We start from the raw sequence: 20,113 nt of genomic DNA on the forward strand, positions 1-20,113 counted from the left end.
TTCCCTCTTTTAAAGGACGGCTGGGAATTAGTCGCCAAATCCTGGTGGTGAAGAATCATCATCCACCATCTTTTTAGTTCGAGGAACACTGTAGAATCATTAGGTATTTTATGAAGCAGAAGATGTGAAAAATGTGCAATGTCCTCGCCCGGATTTGAACCTGGACCTCTTGAATACGCTCCAAGTGTGTTGCTGTTACTCCACAAAGGCATGCAAGGTAAAGGAAGAAATTGCTTTATATATTCCCTCTTTTAAAGGACGGCTGGGAATTAGTCGCCAAATCCTGGTGGTGAAGAATCATCATCCACCATCTTTTTAGTTCGAGGAACACTGTAGAATCATTAGGTATTTTATGAAGCAGAAGATGTGAAAAATGTGCAATGTCCTCGCCCGGATTTGAACCTGGACCTCTTGAATACGCTCCAAGTGTGTTGCTGTTACTCCACAAAGGCATGCAAGGTAAAGGAAGAAAATGCTTTATATATTCCCTCTTTTAAAGGACGGCTGGGAATTAGTCGCCAAATCCTGGTGGTGAAGAATCATCATCCACCATCTTTTTAGTTCGAGGAACACTGTAGAATCATTAGGTATTTTATGAAGCAGAAGATGTGAAAAATGTGCAATGTCCTCGCCCGGATTTGAACCTGGACCTCTTGAATACGCTCCAAGTGTGTTGCTGTTACTCCACAAAGGCATGCAGGGTAAAGGAAGAAATTGCTTTATATATTCCCTCTTTTAAAGGACGGCTGGGAATTAGTCGCCAAATCCTGGTGGTGAAGAATCATCATCCACCATCTTTTTAGTTCGAGGAACACTGTAGAATCATTAGGTATTTTATGAAGCAGAAGATGTGAAAAATGTGCAATGTCCTCGCCCGGATTTGAACCTGGACCTCTTGAATACGCTCCAAGTGTGTTGCTGTTACTCCACAAAGGCATGCAAGGTAAAGGAAGAAATTGCTTTATATATTCCCTCTTTTAAAGGACGGCTGGGAATTAGTCGCCAAATCCTGGTGGTGAAGAATCATCATCCACCATCTTTTTAGTTCGAGGAACACTGTAGAATCATTAGGTATTTTATGAAGCAGAAGATGTGAAAAATGTGCAATGTCCTCGCCCGGATTTGAACCTGGACCTCTTGAATACGCTCCAAGTGTGTTGCTGTTACTCCACAAAGGCATGCAAGGTAAAGGAAGAAAATGCTTTATATATTCCCTCTTTTAAAGGACGGCTGGGAATTAGTCGCCAAATCCTGGTGGTGAAGAATCATCATCCACCATCTTTTTAGTTCGAGGAACACTGTAGAATCATTAGGTATTTTATGAAGCAGAAGATGTGAAAAATGTGCAATGTCCTCGCCCGGATTTGAACCTGGACCTCTTGAATACGCTCCAAGTGTGTTGCTGTTACTCCACAAAGGCATGCAGGGTAAAGGAAGAAATTGCTTTATATATTCCCTCTTTTAAAGGACGGCTGGGAATTAGTCGCCAAATCCTGGTGGTGAAGAATCATCATCCACCATCTTTTTAGTTCGAGGAACACTGTAGAATCATTAGGTATTTTATGAAGCAGAAGATGTGAAAAATGTGCAATGTCCTCGCCCGGATTTGAACCTGGACCTCTTGAATACGCTCCAAGTGTGTTGCTGTTACTCCACAAAGGCATGCAAGGTAAAGGAAGAAATTGCTTTATATATTCCCTCTTTTAAAGGACGGCTGGGAATTAGTCGCCAAATCCTGGTGGTGAAGAATCATCATCCACCATCTTTTTAGTTCGAGGAACACTGTAGAATTATTAGGTATTTTATGAAGCAGAAGATGTGAAAAATGTGCAATGTCCTCTCCCGGATTTGAACCTGGACCTCTTGAATACGCTCCAAGTGTGTTGCTGTTACTCCACAAAGGCATGCAAGGTAAAGGAAGAAATTGCTTTATATATTCCCTCTTTTAAAGGACGGCTGGGAATTAGTCGCCAAATCCTGGTGGTGAAGAATCATCATCCACCATCTTTTTAGTTCGAGGAACACTGTAGAATCATTAGGTATTTTATGAAGCAGAAGATGTGAAAAATGTGCAATGTCCTCGCCCGGATTTGAACCTGGACCTCTTGAATACGCTCCAAGTGTGTTGCTGTTACTCCACAAAGGCATGCAGGGTAAAGGAAGAAATTGCTTTATATATTCCCTCTTTTAAAGGACGGCTGGGAATTAGTCGCCAAATCCTGGTGGTGAAGAATCATCATCCACCATCTTTTTAGTTCGAGGAACACTGTAGAATCATTAGGTATTTTATGAAGCAGAAGATGTGAAAAATGTGCAATGTCCTCGCCCGGATTTGAACCTGGACCTCTTGAATACGCTCCAAGTGTGTTGCTGTTACTCCACAAAGGCATGCAAGGTAAAGGAAGAAAATGCTTTATATATTCCCTCTTTTAAAGGACGGCTGGGAATTAGTCGCCAAATCCTGGTGGTGAAGAATCATCATCCACCATCTTTTTAGTTCGAGGAACACTGTAGAATCATTAGGTATTTTATGAAGCAGAAGATGTGAAAAATGTGCAATGTCCTCGCCCGGATTTGAACCTGGACCTCTTGAATACGCTCCAAGTGTGTTGCTGTTACTCCACAAAGGCATGCAAGGTAAAGGAAGAAATTGCTTTATATATTCCCTCTTTTAAAGGACGGCTGGGAATTAGTCGCCAAATCCTGGTGGTGAAGAATCATCATCCACCATCTTTTTAGTTCGAGGAACACTGTAGAATCATTAGGTATTTTATGAAGCAGAAGATGTGAAAAATGTGCAATGTCCTCGCCCGGATTTGAACCTGGACCTCTTGAATACGCTCCAAGTGTGTTGCTGTTACTCCACAAAGGCATGCAAGGTAAAGGAAGAAATTGCTTTATATATTCCCTCTTTTAAAGGAAGGCTGGGAATTAGTCGCCAAATCCTGGTGGTGAAGAATCATCATCCACCATCTTTTTAGTTCGAGGAGAGGCACTGTAGAATTATTAGGTATTTTCTGAAGCGGAAGATGGGAAAAATGTGCAATGTCCTCGCACGGATTTGAACCTGGACATCTTGAATATGCTCCAAGTGTGTTGCTGTTACTCCGCAAAGGCATGCAGAGCAAAGGAAGAAAATGCTTTATATATTCCCTCTTTAAAAGGACGGCTGGGAATTAGTCGCCAAATCCTGGTGGTGAAGAATCATTATCCACCAAATTTTTAATTCGGGTGCCACTGTAGAGTCCATTAGGTTTTTCTTTTTGGAACAGGAGGAGACATTATAAATGAGCAATGCCCTCCCCAGGACTCGAACCTGGACTTCTCGAACTTGCGCCGAGTGTGCTACCGTTACACCCCGAAAGCATGCAGAAAGGAGGGAGAAAGTACCTTAAAAACTAATTAAAAAATCCTTTTATAACACAGTTGCATCATATGGTAACTGACGTATCCTACTTTTTGCATCTTATTTACCTAAAAGGCTGTAAAATATTTCGTTAATAAACTTTGGATCAGCTGTAATCGAGTGACAAAGTCTCTGGAATTTATCTACGAACTCCATTAATAAACTGCAATTTTTTGAAAGCCATAATCGATAGCTGGAAAGTCCACTGTCAGTTCATAATCGATGTGCAGAGAGGAGAATACGAAGAAGTCTTTAAATTACTTAGGCGTTATTGATTTAGCAATTAATATGAGGTGTAATAGAGCGAGGTGATCGCGTTTTTCTTTCGGGACGTATTCATTTTTTCCCACCTGGCTTTGAAACGCCGATCAATTTGAACTGATGGATATACTAGACAAAGCAAATTGAATTATTTCGGTTTTATGCATTAGAAACTTTGAAGAAACTCTGAAAATTATAGGTGAGGAAGATGAGAATACTTTTAACTGTCGCTGAAAGAAATAATGACATAAGGTATAAAAAAAGGACACATATGGTTGCATTTTGAATCTGAATTACTAAGATTTAAATACTTTACAGAAAAGACTAAAGGAATTTATTATTATATCTTTGAATTTACGACAGAAACGTACGAATGGTGTAAAAGTATTTGTATAACTCAGACTTTTGTATTACTCAGACAAAATTTTGTATAACTCAGATAAAACTTAACAGAAGGCACTACTCGTGTTTACAGAACAACCAACATTTATGTCTTAAATCTTTATGTCTTAAATCTTTATGTCTTAAATCATTATGTCTTAAATCTTTATGTCTTAAATCATTATGTCTTAAATAAAGAATTTGACTTAACTAAGTAGAATATAATTTAGCCTGTAAAGACATAAGATTATTTTTTAAGTAGGAAACATGAAAATTGAGCAATACTCTGGCCGGGACTCGAACCTGGACCTATCGAATACGCGCCGAGTATGCTAACCGTATCCAATGAAGGCATGCTGGAAGGAGGGAGATTATATACTCCCCCTTTTAACACATAAATGCATGTAGCTTGCATTTGGCAACATGCTCATATTTAGTCATGTAAATCAAATCGAAACAAAAATTTTAGCTTACTGCATAGCGTAACCAGTTGGATACATACTGTTTCCGTATATAGTTTTGAAAGTTTGCAGAGACATTAGGTATTTTTTGGGAAGCAGGAGATATGAAAAATAGCAAACGCCTTCGCCGGGAATCGAACCACGGATCTCTGGAATACCGGCTCAGCGTGCAGAACCACTACACCACGAAGACACGCCAACAAAGTGGGAGAAATACTTTATATACTCCCTCTTTTAAAGGGCGACTGGGGTTTTTAAAGGACCCACTCGCCAAATCCTGGGTGTGAAGTAACCTCATCCAACACCCTGTTTAGTTCGGGCGCCACTGTAGAGACATTAGGTTTTTTTTTTTTGGGGGGGGGGGAAGCAGAAGAGATAAAAAATAGCAAACGCTTTCACCGGGAATCGAACCACGGACCTCTGGAATACCGACTGAATTTCACGTTAAATTTTTATTTTATTATGAGTTGAATTTAAAAATGTGTTTTATTAAAAAAAATGTGCAATGTTTTCGTCCATAAAATTTTTTAATATTAAAATATTCATCAGATTTTTCGTTCAGTTAGAAAATAAAGTTCATAAAGAATTCCATCCAATTTCAAGTATGTACCATTAGCCATTTTTAAAATATCATGCACGCAAGATAGAAACATGACGGAAAATTGTCACAAAGTGAATTAAATTACAAAAATATTTGTGGCAACACAAACTTTCTGGTTACTAGTTTCCAAAGCAGCTATATTTTGTAATCAGCTGTAAAAGGTTGGAAAGAATTGCTTTTAAAATAAATAAAACATCCCAATTCTTGCAACAGTCACATATCCGAAGATCATAAGGGGTTTAAGGTGCATGAGCCCCCTTAACACGCAAGTGCTAAAAATAATAAAATATATAAACACATGCAAATAACATAAGCAGTCACAAATTCCATTGCGTGAAAAAAAAGTAAAATAATAAATAAACATATTTACCATAAAAAATGCATTAAGTAAGTAAGAAGAAACTAATACACAATAATGAAAATTAAGCAACTAAATATAAATATTTATATAAACTACGCCAACTAGCGGGCAAGCGGTAAAGTCGCTCAACACTGGTAGTTTAGTCCAGTATTCGAATCCTGGAGAACGGGCTAGCTGCATGGTGTTTTCGTGTTTTTTCCCATGCGTAACGTGTATATGAGCCAGTTTCAGTTAGAAAGTCTCCCACGAAGCCATCCCTCCCCTTAGGCAGATAGCTCTCGACCGCTTTGCCATAATTAAATAAACCAAGCCAATTGTATAAATTACAGTGAAATTATCCGAGCAATACATGAAGAAAGCGCTGCAAAACATAAGTACGAATATAAATAATTTCTTTTAAATTTTCAAGCCCAGTTACCAAGACATTATTTTTTTAAAGTGCACTTAGCAATTTAAAAAGAAGTATATGGATTATGAAACAGAAAATATCCTTTTTTGCAGCAAAAATAAAACTTTTTCCTGCTTCTTTCTTATCTAGATAAAGAAGAAATTGGGTCTCCTTTTTTTGGAGGTACACCAGATATTTTTATCGCCCACTATGGCATTTTATGAGGCAAGTAGTCATCGCCTCCGGTTTTTACGGCGTACTTTCCGGGGAAAAAAATCAATAAAATTTGATGCTTAATGTTCAGCTATTTATTGATTTCTTTAGATTACAGTGAAAAATTTTCCCATCAGTATGTCTTATGCAGTACATTTATTAATCTTCTTTATGATGCCCTTCAAAATGCAGAAAATGGTAAAAAAGGAAAAGTATTCAAAGTTTATTTTTTTAATTTAAGTAAATATAATGAATGAAGTCCTAAACTGGAGAAAATTTTCTGCTTCGATAAAATCCTTCCTGCTACACACCAAATCGACTTTTAGCACCTCATTCTTGAATATAAAAGTGAATATGTTGTATTCCAATAAAAAAACTATCGATAAAGTTAAAAATTTCGTTATTTGCATCATTTGTTAATGTATTGGATCTTAATCCTTTATGACCACGAGCCCCTTGCAGCGTCGCTAAAAGATCATCCCTCTTCCTTACAGAAGTTTGGAAATACACATACGTATTTATTTAGCTATAGATTATTTTGTAATATATTTTATAAAACAAAATTGATAAATTCCATGTACACCTGAAAATAAAGTCCGTAAAAACATTTCAATATTAATAAAATCATTCTTACTTTTCAGGCAACAACCAATTCGTAAAATTGTACGCGTTTTTTCTTGCATTTTATTTAAACTTATTCGATTGAATTAAATCTACTTCGTCGATAGCGCATAAACCGCAATAGAATAAATTCACTATATTTGTTTACCATAGCGACACTCTGGCGCTAGGTTCACTTAACAGCGTTATATTTCGTTCATATTATAACTCAGAATGCACAAAATATATATGATTTGAAGAATTATCTAATCGTTGCCACATGTTCCATTCAAATAGTATAATAAATCTAGAACGATGTATAAAAGAAATTAAGCAAACAAAACAAAAAAGAAACAGTTTTTCACAGACGATTTAGTATTTCTCATTCAATTAATTCAGTTCTCACTTCGAAACAAGGCAAAAATACATAAAAACTCAAAATACCTATATTAAAAATTACAAAGTAAATCTTGAACACTTATTTCCTCGAAAAAAATTCCATAAAAGATTAAGCATGATTTAATTCGCAATAATAAAGGAAGGCGTTATCTTTGTTATTGCAAAGCTTAGTCTCACTAGATTGGCAACAAATTTACTATTCTGCTGTTTCAAATGTAAACAAACATGACCGCCATGTTATTTAAAAATCAGCCTTAACCGCACTTAAACAGCTTTTAAATTGTTGATAACTCCACAAATATTGCTTGCAGGTAAACTAAAGGCATACAAACCTTAACCATAAACTAAGAAGAACGTAATTCAATAATTTTTAAAGCAAAAAATGAACAATTTACAAACATATAAGAGTAAAGAAACTGAGATCACTGAGCCGGGCAACGGAGTGGATATATATATAAATATATTTATATAAGTTTGGTGCGGCCGATTGCAACCAAAATACGAGGTGACATCTACACGTTATAGCAGTCCTATACACAGAATTGCAACGTTCTGAGGTTACTCGTTTTTTTGAGTTATGCGAGATACATACGTACGTACGTACGTACGTTCGTACAGACACCACGAAAAATTCTCTTCAGAATTCATTTTAAAGCAGTTTTATAATTTTTTTGGAGGAAAAGAGTCTGTTATTTAGTCCTTAAGTACAGATGTCACGCAAAAACATCGTTAAATTTCATTCGATAGCGGTCAAAATGGATATTTTTGTTGAAGTATGCTGGCTGAAACCGAGATTACAATACTTCCTTTTTACTTCGTACAAGGAAGTAAAAAATTGAAGATCTATATGAAATCAAATCTAGACAATACTCAGCGTTTTATTAATTCTGGTTTTAATGTAAAATTATCTGTTTCGAGGGATACTGAAGCGTATCTCTCTTTTTCAAAGAGCAAAAATAATCTGTATCATTTTCTGCAAAAACAGTCACTTACAATTTCTGGGAATATGGAATGCTTTGAAGGTATCTAGTTCACTAAATTAAAATTTTTAGGAAATTGTAATAGAATTAAAAAACAAAATCTGATGTGCACACCACATGACTTCCTTGTACAGAATATTAAATTATACGCATTTTTTCTTGCATTTCATTTAAACTTAATAGACTGAATTAAACCTACTTCGCGGATAGCGCATAAACCACAATAGAATAAATGCATTCTTTAAAATTCACTTTGTTTACCATAGCGACACTCTGGCGCTAGGTTTCTTTAACAGTATTATATTTCGTTCATATTATAACTCAGAATGCACAAAATTTATATCATTTACAGAATTATCTAATCGTTGCCACATGTTCTATTCAAATACTATAACAAAGCTAGAACGATGTATAAGCGAAATTAAGCAAACAAAACAAAAAAAGAAACAGTTTTTCACAGACGATTCAGTATTTCTAATTTAATTAACTCAGTTTTCACTTCGCGACAAGGCAAAAATACATAAAAACTCAAAATATCTGTATTAAAAATTACGAAGTAAATCTTAAACGCTTATTTCCTCGAAAAATTCCAGAAAGGATTAATCACGATTTAAATAATAAATGAAATCGTTATCTTTGTTGTTGCGAAGCTAAGTTTGTCTAGATTGGCAACAAATCCACTATCCTGCTGTTTCAAATGTAAACAAGAGCAATGGCCGCCATCAAAAACATTATTAGGCTTAGCGGCACTTAAACAACTTTAAAATTGTTGATAATTCTAAAAATATTGCATAGAGATTTACTAAAGGCATGAAAACCTTAACCGGAAGATAAGAACAACATAATTCAATCATTTTTAAAGCAAAACATGTACAATTTACAAACATATAACAGTAAAGAAAGTGAGATCACTGAGCCGGGTAACGGAGTGGATATATATATAAATATATTTATATACGTTTGGTGCCGCCGATTGCAGCCAAAATACGAGTGCACATCTACATGTTATAGCAGTCCTATATACAAAATTTCAACCTTCTGAGGCTACTCGTTTTTGAGTTATGCGAGATACGCACGTACATACGTTTGTACAGACGCCACGAAAAATTCCCTTCAGAATCCATTTTAAAGCAGTTTTATAATTTTTTGGAGGAAAAGAGTGTTTTATTCTGTCCTTACATGCAGATATCACGGAAGTACATCGTTAAATTGCATTTGAAAGAGGTCAAAATGGGATATTTTCGTTGAAATATGCTGCCTGAAACTTTTCGCGGTTACAATACTTCCTTTTTACTTCGTACAAGGAAGTAAAAAGGGTTGAAAAACAAAAATAGGAAAAAGAATCTGAAAGATTTCAGACTTTATATTACGCTTAACATACACGTTTCGAGAGAATTTGGGAAAACCCGTACCTTGCTAAAAACGTCTAAAAACAGTACATCTTTAGAAGTTCTGATAGAAAGCCTCGAGCGCTGATGCTAAAAATGTTTTATTCTCTACAATGTTGTCACTGCTCGCTTTTAAATTGTTGAGTTTTTAATCAGAAATTCGTTCAAAAATATTAAATAGGGAATTAAAAAGTATTCGAAATTACAAATTCGGACTTCCAGGCGCCCAATTTTTGGGTAGAGGACTATGCTATTCAAAAGTTGATACATTCATGTAGATTCTTCATTATTTAATATCTTTAAATACAATACAGGACGATATTTGGTGGCAACAATTTGATAAGTGATTCGGACATTTAAAATGTTTCGATGGAAAGAGCCGTTTCGAGATTAATAACCATTCTGGGCTAACGCCCCTTTTTGCTAAAAATCTGAAAGGGTTGAGATTTCAACGATGGCCCAAGAAGGCTGTTTTAAAGTTTAATATGGTTTATCGATAGAGATTATCGATAGACCTGCCCTGGGTGGAATAGAGAAAGATTTTATAGACTATCAGTAACTATACATTTAAAGATTAAAATGGTAATATATTTCTGTTTATTTAAAAAGTGAAAATATATGCAATGTAATTCTGCAAAAATATTTGATGTTTTTAATTAGGTATATCATGACTAAAATGTATTTTTATTTAAATCAATCAGATTAAAATTTTAAAAATAATAAATATCTTTAAGAATTAATGCTTTTAATTAATTATCAGGAATCAAAAGCATTTTCATTTATTTAAATCAGATTAAAATGTATAAAATAATATTCTTATATACTGCCTCTGTTGCTTTTAAACAGTTTATTTAGTAAATTCGTAATAGACAGATTAAATATGAAAGAATAATATTTTATGCTGCTCCGAATGGCAACAGCCTAGAATTAGAAGTGAAACAACAAAAAATCGAGCTGCGAGACCCATTTAGGTTAATAATTAAAACTGTTCATCTGTAAAATATTTATTAATTTCTTTGTCTAATAAAATATTTATGTTCTTTAATTAATTTTAATTCTCTGTTAGTTTAACCTAGAGCTATTAAACGAAGTTAACGTACTACTATAATCTTTTCATGATTTAAAGCATGTAACAGGGTTTTTAACACTTGAAGTTGCAATATTTTTAATAGAAAAACAATTCTTTTCTTATAAGTTTTGAGAAAAATGTTACTTAAACAGAAGCTAGTAATAACAAAATTTAGTGATGCGGCATTATTTTTCTTAGTAATCATCACAATTTTTTACATTATTGAAAAATGTTAATATAATTTAGACGCACTTTTAACCGCAACAAATCTGATTACTTATTTATATCGCTTAACTAGGGAGCCATTTTTCATTTTCTTGGTTTACAAAATATATGATTGACTTGTAAGATTCTATCCTGTGTACTTTTAAGTTACAGTTGAAGTTGAAAAATCCTAAGAACTGATCAGCGAATAATCGCTTGAGTTCATGAGATAGAGAATCCTTACTGTCTATTTCATGAAAAATTAGGCAAAAGCATAAATGATGTAATATTTTGCTTTCGAAGTTAGTTGTGTTTAAGACGTATTCCACTGTTTAATTACGAGTATTCATGCAAACATTCAAGTTGTATATCCAATTATAAATATGCAAATACAATTCCAAAGTGAAGAGACTGTTATGTGAGCTTTTTAAGTCTCTTGATCTAACACTGGTCTTCTGTTATGTGATTAGACTGTTATGTGAGCTTTTTAAGTCTCTTGATTTAACACCTCAAGGGGAAAGGTAATTCTAATTAAGCTTTTAGCGCTATTTATTGAGTTTAATAATTTCCTTTCACAAAGATTCATTTCCACTTATTTTCCGAAAAAATGGCATCTTGAGAAATCTGTTCAATTTATTAATTTAGAATTCAAACAAAAAAAATCAGCATTATATTTGCAAACTTTCACAGGACCATTTCGATGGTTCAATCGAATCATCATCCTCAGCTGACAAAACGTAAATGAACGAGATAAGATATAGTAATTAGATAAGTTAGGATAACAATGGCTGGACAAACGTTAAGCTACTGGCGCCATCTATTGATGAAACGAAAGCTTAACCATAGTTATTTAAAGGCTGAAGGCAAATATGGGTCGTTAACTAGTACAGAAAGATTTTTTTGAATGTGAAACTCGTCTAGAAAATCTAATTGACCAATGGAAGATGTTTTTTGAATAATTATGGCTGCAGAAAAATTGAAAGTGTGATTTTCGGACCAACAGTGCTGGACAACAGAGGACTTCTGTGCTTCCTTTTTTCTAACATATGCCTCATGTTCCTTAACACGAAATTTTAACGCTCTCTTAGTTTGATCAATGTAAATTAAACCACACTCCAATTCGGTAACTAATGAAAGCGAATCGTGGATCGTTGTGGTGCACAAGAATTTAGCCACTGTCCGCTTTAACCTTTCTTTGGAATTGCTTCCTAAATTGTTTTATTGTAAAAAAATTGACTGACATTTAAATTCGGCTGGTACATTTTGCTGACTATTTAGCTTTCATAGAATTAAATATATCCAAATATATTTTCATTTACAGATGGACGTATATCACATAACTTAGAGGATATTATATCCTTTTGGGTATATGGTATATGGCAGCGTTTCCCAACCTTTTTTGGCCAAGGCACACTTGTCGCGGGGAAAAAAATCACGAGGCACACCACCATTAGAAAATGTTAAAAAATTAACTCTGTGCCTATATTGACTATAATAAAGTAATTCTCTTGAATAGGAATCAAATAAGCACAAAGAAAGTATTTTATAATTACTTTATTATGAAATATTAAGTAAACAGAATAGTGAAAAATTATAAAATACTTTCAGTGCGAAACCTGGGCCTGTTTGGCTGAACACAAAGCTGATATTCTGGCTGGAATCGAAGAAAGACACACATGTAGCTCTTCGTCAACAGTTCTCAGTCTCTCTCTGTATTTGGTTTTCATAGCAATCATGCTTGAAAAGCTAATCTCACACAGATATGTAGCGGAAAAAGGGAGCAATGTCAAAATAGCTTTGTTTGCCAGAAGGGGGAACTCCTTAGCAGTATCCAACCAAAAACTGTCCAAAGGTAGATCAGCAAATCTTAGCTTGCAACCACGATTTTGTCTCAGTTCAATTAGTTCCTCCTGCTCCTGTAAAGTCATTTCCTTTCCAACAACTGATGCTGAGCTATAAGGGTCCCTAACCCAGTCAAGGAATTCAGTGGAGACTGAAGAGAAATAAAATGACAACTTCTCCTCAAGAGTTTTTAAATGCTTAACTATTATCTCACACAGTGCAGCAGTGTGAACACCTTGCCATTTCATGGTGAGTGTGAACATTTCAAGATTGCCACTTTCCACGTGTTGATGCCAGAGTTGCACCTTTGAACGGAATCCATTTATTTTATCTGTACTTGTAAGCAGGTTTTCATTTCGGCCTTGCATTCGGGTGTTCAATTCATTCAGATGATGAAATATATCTGCCAGGTATGCCAGCCTTGCACACCACTCATCACTTGCAAGCTGCTTTGCGTAATCTGACCCCTCATTTGTCAGAAACACTTTAAGTTCCTCCCGCAGCTCATACACACGAACCAAGACCTTGCCACGCGACAACCACCGGACCTCCTTATGAAAGAGCAAGGTTTTATGCTTTGCTCCCATCTCCTCACACAAAGCTGCAAATATGCGACTTTTCATGGGTCGTGACTTGTTTGGCAATGTTTACCATGCGCACAACTTCATCCAACACATGAACTAAGGCTGATGGTAAAGTCTTGGCTACGAGGACCTCGCGGTGTAAAAAACAATGCGTAATAATCACATCTGGATTTCTTTCCTTCACTCTGCTTACAAAGCCTTTGGTGCGCCCGACCATGGCTGCAGCTCCATCGGTGCAGACACTTGTGCAGTTTTCCCACTTAAGTCCTCCTTGTTCAAGGTATTCTGGTGTGACCCGAAAAATTTCTTCTCCTGTTGTTTTTTCTGGCAATACCTTGCAAAAAAAGAAGTTTTCTCTAATTGCATCACCATCAACAAAACGCACATTAGCTAAGAGTTGAGCATGTCCACTGATATCAGTAAACTCGTCAAGTTGCAATGCAAATTTCTCACTGATACGGATCTTTTCCAAAACCACACTTTCGATGTCTGCAGACATGTCATTAATACGTCTGGAAATTGTGTTGTTTGAGAGAGGGACTTTGGCTATTTCCTTTGCTGCTTCAGGTCCGAGCATCTCCTCTACAATAGCTTTGCAGGCAGGAAGTATTAATGTCTCTGCCACAGTGTGCGACTTTTTTGTCTTGGTTATAAGTTCAGCAACTTGATAGCTAGCTTTAAGAGCTCTTTCATTTACCTTTGTTGTTTTTCTCATGAAAGTTGCCTGTTTCTCCATGTTGTCACGCAGGCGAACAAAATAGTCTACATTCTTGTTTTGAAGCAAAGGGTGTTTCGTTTGGAGATGGCGTTTAAGTTTGCTTTAAGTTTGCTTACCATAGCACTGTTAGCTAGCTTTTCACCACACACCACGCACAGTGGAGTTGGTTTGTGTTCATCTCCAGTGAAAGTAAATCCAACTGAAATATAGCTTTCGCTATATTGCCTTGCGCCACAGAATTTAACCATCTTTGCTTTCTTTTGACCCCCACTCATACTCGGGCTCTCATCTGGCTCCAGATTTTGTTCAGAGTCCAGTTCTTTCCTTTTCAAAAACTTGTCCATCACCGCAGTATCAGTGTCTCTCTCCTCACAGCAGCCGTTGTCTCTCTGACACTGTGTGAGGCGTCTGCCTGCGTCTCATGGGGGCGGGGACACGGCGGACACTTGTCAAGATTGGCAGGGGAAGGAGTTATAGCACTGCACAGCGCCGTGACCACCTATGACACTGGCGGGCGGAGTGACGGGAGGAGTTATAGCGGGCGAACAGCACCGTGACACCCAGACCCGGCGGCACACCACGGTGCTTCAGACGGCACACTGGTGTGCCGAGGAACAGCGGTTGGGAACCGCTGGTATATGGTACATGATTTTTTTTTTTGAATATGAAAACATAAATTTCCTATTTTTTAATTTATTATACTCTTAAGGAATTTTGTGTTTAACTCCTGAAAATTTTCATATCTACGAAACCATTTTGTGTCATAATTTTTTTTATCTTCTTTATACTGAAACCCACTTCTGAGTTTTTATACTTCTTTTTAAAGGAGTAGTTACCTTACAAACGATTATTCTACAACTATTTCCAATATGGTTCTTTTTAAAAACACTGATTACATCTATTTCGGATCTCTTTTTTTTTTTCTGGCAAATATCCAAGAAATGAATTTCCCACAAAATAAATAAGTATAAAGAAAATGAATAAAATAAAAAATACATCACATAAATATTCCACTGTTTTTAGATTACATTTTAGAATGCTATTTTCTGCCGTTGGTTTGACATACGTTTGGAGCTCTCTTTCCCCATATGTAAGGAAGCACAATATTTTTAGAATTTCATGAAAATATATTTATGGTCCTCATATCGAAACCTTAGAGTTTTTATTTATTTACAAATATGAGGGTTTCTTTTCTACAAGCTGCGTCGTGTACCATGCTTGGAATGCACATAAACAGACTAGGTTTGAGGTTATTTTCATGCATCTTTCTGTATTTATGTTTCTAAATTTGCTTTTGTTTTCGCAACGGAATAAATATATCCGCTGCATATAAAAAGAGTAACAATATAACATTGGTTATTTTATAGGCTAGAAAAGAAAGAGAAAACGAGATAAAAAGGTTGGTCTAACTTTTGATGGAAACCAACTGAAACTGAAAGATAAAAAAATTTTATTCGACTATGTTCAACACACAAATATTGGAAAATAATGCAAATAAATCTATTTTGGGTGTTATTTAACCGAATACTGCTTAAAATGATAGAAACAGATAATAAACATATTGTCAAATCATAATTTTGCGTTTTTCTTATATTTGGGGCTAAAAATATGTTAAATTTCAGAATTACTAGATACGTCTCAACAAAAATGTTTATCAATATATTTCTTTTATTTTTTTTATTTAAATTTACTAATATATAACGAATTAAATGAGTTAAAATCTAATAACTAAAGTAAAATTTCTATTAAGTACATCCGTTTCAATACATGCACTAACTATTTTTTCAGAAATTTAGCTCTTTTCGTTAACAAAACTGTTTGGAATCTTTTAGTTTTATATATATAAACTTACACGTTTCGCCCATTTAATTCACAGTATTTTATAGAATATTTGTGGAACGTTCCACAAAATTACTGTAGTAATATTTCAAGTTAAAGTTTTTTCGAAACAAAATGTTAAAAATCTCAAGTTTTTCAAAAAAATACGTTTAATGTAATACAAACACAAACAGAAGGAAAATGCTCCTAAATGCAAAACTAATCTTGCTTCTAAGCACTTAATAACAATTAGAAAGGTTCAAAATCATCTTTTGATCATCTCCAAAAGTATTCAAATGCAAAAATTATCGCTTTAAAGTTATTTAGTCTGTGTTAGTTATTTAGTTAAAGTCTGTGTATCTTTTGACATCAACTTCTGCTTTCTTAAAAAGAAATTTCCGGTTCACTTTACAGAGCAAGGATAATCATAATTCTGCTTCCTACGACTGGAGAGAAAAAATACCTTTTTAGAAAAATGTGCATCAAAATTGACAAATAAAATATAGATGGATATTTTAAAAGCGATAAATCATGTTCGAATTGTTTAAAAACTAAGTATACATCATTTTACTCTTCAGAATTACACATTTTTTCTAACTAATGGAGTAAAAATTATTAATAAAATTTCGAAGATTTTATGTGTATCTATATTCAGCGGATAAATATTTCAAGTAAATTTATTGGCCCAAAGAGGCAATTCACTCAGAAGGGCTATTAACGTCGGTTTGGCATTTTGCGTCGTCCACTTTAAAATGAAGTTTCAGCTTTCAAACTGTTGCCACCAAATATTAGAGCTCTGCATTATATTAAAAGAAATTATTTTGGAATTATGAGCATATAGAAGCCCAAATTTGTAATTTGGGATTTGTTTTATTACCTATTTCATATTTTGTAAATCTTTAACGAAATTTTTATTAACAAACTCAACAATTCAAAAACGGGCAATGGCAACACTGTACAAAAAACAAGCGTTCTTGCCTCCAGCGCGCGAGACTGTGAATCGGAAATTCTAAAGATATGCTGCTTTTAAATATTTTGGGATATTACTGTTGCATTTAATGTTAGGTTTTAAGTGCGGAGAACACGATATGTAATAAATTAAGGTAACCCACAAAAAGTTTTAAGAAACGCCCCTTTGGGTGTAATATAAAATCTAAAAGCTTTCAGATTTTTTATTATTATTATTTTTCTTCAAAAATAAATTTATTTTTTTCAGACAGCAAATCAAGGTCTACCGATACATCACTGACACAATGTTTCTTCAGTGACGAATGAAATGGACTGAAATAAATAGATATCCAGAATTCGAAAAAACGTAAACATCCCAAATACGACTAAATTAACTATACAAAAAAAAAAAAAAAAAAAAAAAGAGGAGCTTCTCTCAATTCCCATGTTAGCGAAATGCAGGGAATGACGGAATAGAACTTCGTATCTCTCTTCACTTCATTTCTCTCTATGCCTTAAAAACACGAAACATGGAATAGAAGTCATCTTGTGTATCGAACGAAGAGGTGAAAAGTGAAAGAAGAAAAAGGGGTAGCTGAGGGGGAGGGATAAATGTAAAAATTTCTGTGCTCCGAAAAATGATTTCTCAGTGATCGATTTCGACTTGCTTATTTTTTAGTTTCTTTTGTTAAAAGAGCTGGCTATACATGCATTTTTTATATTCCATCATTTCGTTTCTTTTTTTCAAAAAGCGGCGCCAGATGGCGCACATTTGTCAATGATTTAGTCGTGCGTGTACTTTATCGATAGGGAACAAATGCGGGAAATTTTTCTCGTCATCATTTTGCGAATAAAAATTCTCGATTCGTTGCTATTAAAAGTAATCGTAGCTATTTAAAAGTAATCGTAGCTATTTAAAAGTAATCGTAGCTATTGCTTTATATGTTGCTAAGAGGCATTTGTCACTGTATGAACTATTATATCACTTCGTTTTCCAGAGGTATAGAAAACAATATGGTTCTGCGTTTCCTTTATCTTCTTCCTATTTCATATGATTAAAATCAAATGGACGTCAGTCCGCATTGGGTCGAAAAGGGATTTTACTTCTTCTACTATAAACGCAGAATCACTTGTTGCCAGTAAATATTACAGTCCTGTATCATATTTAAAGAAATTAAATAATGAAGAAGCCGTATGTCTGTATGTATGTTCCTCACATTATGAAAACATGACGGTACCTATGGCCATCAAATTCTGAGCAACTTAGTCTTCCACCCGAACATGTGCACCTTGGAAGCCTGAATTTTTAATTTCGAAATTTATATTTCATGTTTGATAAAACATTTTACAAACGAACGAATTTAGGGTAGGCACACAGCTGTGTGCCTACCCTAAATTCGTCATTTTGGTGAAAATTTTCGAAATTTTTTTATTTATTCATTTTATAGGCCATATATTTAGGTTTCCAAAATTGCTTTATTTTTGTGTTTTCGATAAATAGAAGCAAAGTTATAGTATAAAAAATAAACCGGAATTGAATTTTTGGATGCCGGAAGTTAACATTTAAATGGTCGTAAAAATGTAAACAATAAGTTTAAACAACTATTTTCTAATTATTAAACAATATAAAAGCTGTAAAACCAACACATCTTTCACTGTGTGACACTTTGCTGATAAAATGCCTACATGGGATGACTCAAAACAATAATGAGTATTTTAATAGTCTTTTGAGGTATATTTTACCTAAAGAAACTTTTGTCCAACTGAAAACATTGCTTTTAGGTGCAGATATTGCTGTATTATTATTTAATTCAAGATATTTAGGACTTTTACCTATTTTCAGGTATATAGAAATAGAAATTAATCCCATTATGCTTGAAAGCTACATGGGAATAGACAAACAGCGAATTCAGAAATCGAAACGCCAATCTCTACAAGCAGCAAACTTAACCAGTAAAATGCTAAAAGAAAGTCAGAATTAGTTAAGAATGAAGTAAAAGAGGGCCCTAACATACCAATACGGCGAGTTTTAAAGGTCTAAAGTGCCTACAAAATTTTTTGTGCTGCATTAAATTCTTTAAATGCATTTTCTGAGAAATTGTGTTTTTCGTTACTTTTGATTGCGATTACATTAATTTCTCAAAATGTATTTAGAATATTGAAATGAAATTTTGCCAAAATGTTTTATTCATCTTTATCTGTGTTCTGTAGTAAAATCTGACCTTTTTGTATTTATTTATTGATTTTATTGAAAGTATTTGAAAGAAAAAAGGTTTTTTTTTGTTTAAAATTTGAGTTTTTGCACCAAGTTTTGAATATTTCAAAAAATTTTATACTGCAAATATTTTGCTACAGAACACAGGTAAGTATGTTAATTATATACTGTGTAAAGATTAATGAAGTATATTCATTAGAATTTATTTTAGGAGTTCTGGCGTAAATGAAAATTTTCACTAAAGTTTTACTAAATATTGTCTATATTTGAAAAATTAATGAAACGTTCTATAAAATTACATTTATATTCATAGTTTTATATCCCATCTTGCTCAAAAACATGTGTGTTTAATTAAAATTTTACGTATTAAAAAAAAGGGTTTCGCATGTAGGCACATACCTTGGAAATTTAAACAAACTCAACGATTTGAAAGCGAATAGTGGCAACACTGTACTAATTAAAGCATTCTTATCTTCAGCGCGCGAGTCTGTGTATCGGAAATTCTAAGGATATGCTGTTTTTAATTCCATTGGCATTTTCATATTCAATTATATTTTATATTATATTTTATGTGGGATAAGTGCAAAGAACATAGTATTTAATTAATATATTTAAAGCACAAAATGTTAATAATAAAATAGACAAAAGGATTTTGCAAGCCGACTTACTGTGAAAATTGGGAAAAGTTTGTTAAAATAGAAAAATTTATTAAGACACAATAACACGCCGAATAAATACTAATTCAGAAGTCAAACAACAAAAATCAGCGTTAATTTACAAAATTTTCACAGGACTAGTTTCGATGGTTTTACCGAACCATCATCTTCAGCTGCAAAACCGCAAATGAACAAGATAGGAAATAATGTTTAGATAAGATAAGAAAGCCTGGACAAGAATAAGCAAGTGGCGCCATCTGTTGGCGAAACCAGAACTAAAACATAATTTCTCTAAAAGCCGAAGACAAATTTGGATTGGAATTAGGATCGTTAACTAGAATAGAAAGATTTTTATGAATGTGAAATGCCTCTAGAAAATCCAGTTCTCCAATGGAATGGAGTTTTTTGAATAATTTTGGCAGCAGAAATATTGAAAGTGTGATTTTCGGACCAACAATGTTGAGCAACAGAAGACTTCTGTGTTTCCTTTTTTCTAACATATGCCTCATGTTCTTTGACGCGAAATTTTAAGGCTCTCTTAGTTTGGCCAATGTAAATAAAACCGCACTGGCAAGGAATCCTATAAATACCCCAGGAATTCATATCCGGAATGGGGTCCT

The 20,113-nt window shown here is 34.2% G+C and overlaps 2 protein-coding genes across 2 annotated transcripts in view; one reads left to right on the forward strand and one right to left on the reverse strand.

The window, feature by feature from the left end:
* Positions 1 to 20,113, forward strand: part of LOC118195312 (protein O-mannosyl-transferase TMTC3-like) — a 580,765-nt gene that overhangs the window by 170,360 nt on the left and 390,292 nt on the right. The gene's annotated exons all lie outside the window — the stretch shown is intronic.
* Positions 13,146 to 13,874, reverse strand: LOC146994411 (zinc finger BED domain-containing protein 5-like). The gene has a single exon (XM_085826369.1). The coding sequence runs from the start codon at positions 13,872 to 13,874 to the stop codon at positions 13,146 to 13,148; it is 729 nt and encodes a 242-aa protein (XP_085682495.1).

This window comes from Stegodyphus dumicola, chromosome 11, assembly GCF_044657685.1.
Source record: "Stegodyphus dumicola isolate Sdum_Otavi_A_Nest chromosome 11, ASM4465768v1".
NCBI classification, from domain to species: domain Eukaryota; kingdom Metazoa; phylum Arthropoda; class Arachnida; order Araneae; family Eresidae; genus Stegodyphus; species Stegodyphus dumicola.

What these genes read in the sequence shown, in the direction of transcription:
- LOC146994411 (XM_085826369.1), bottom strand. Translation starts at nt 13,874, where the DNA reads ATGGAGAAACAGGCAACTTTCATGAGAAAAACAACAAAGGTAAATGAA.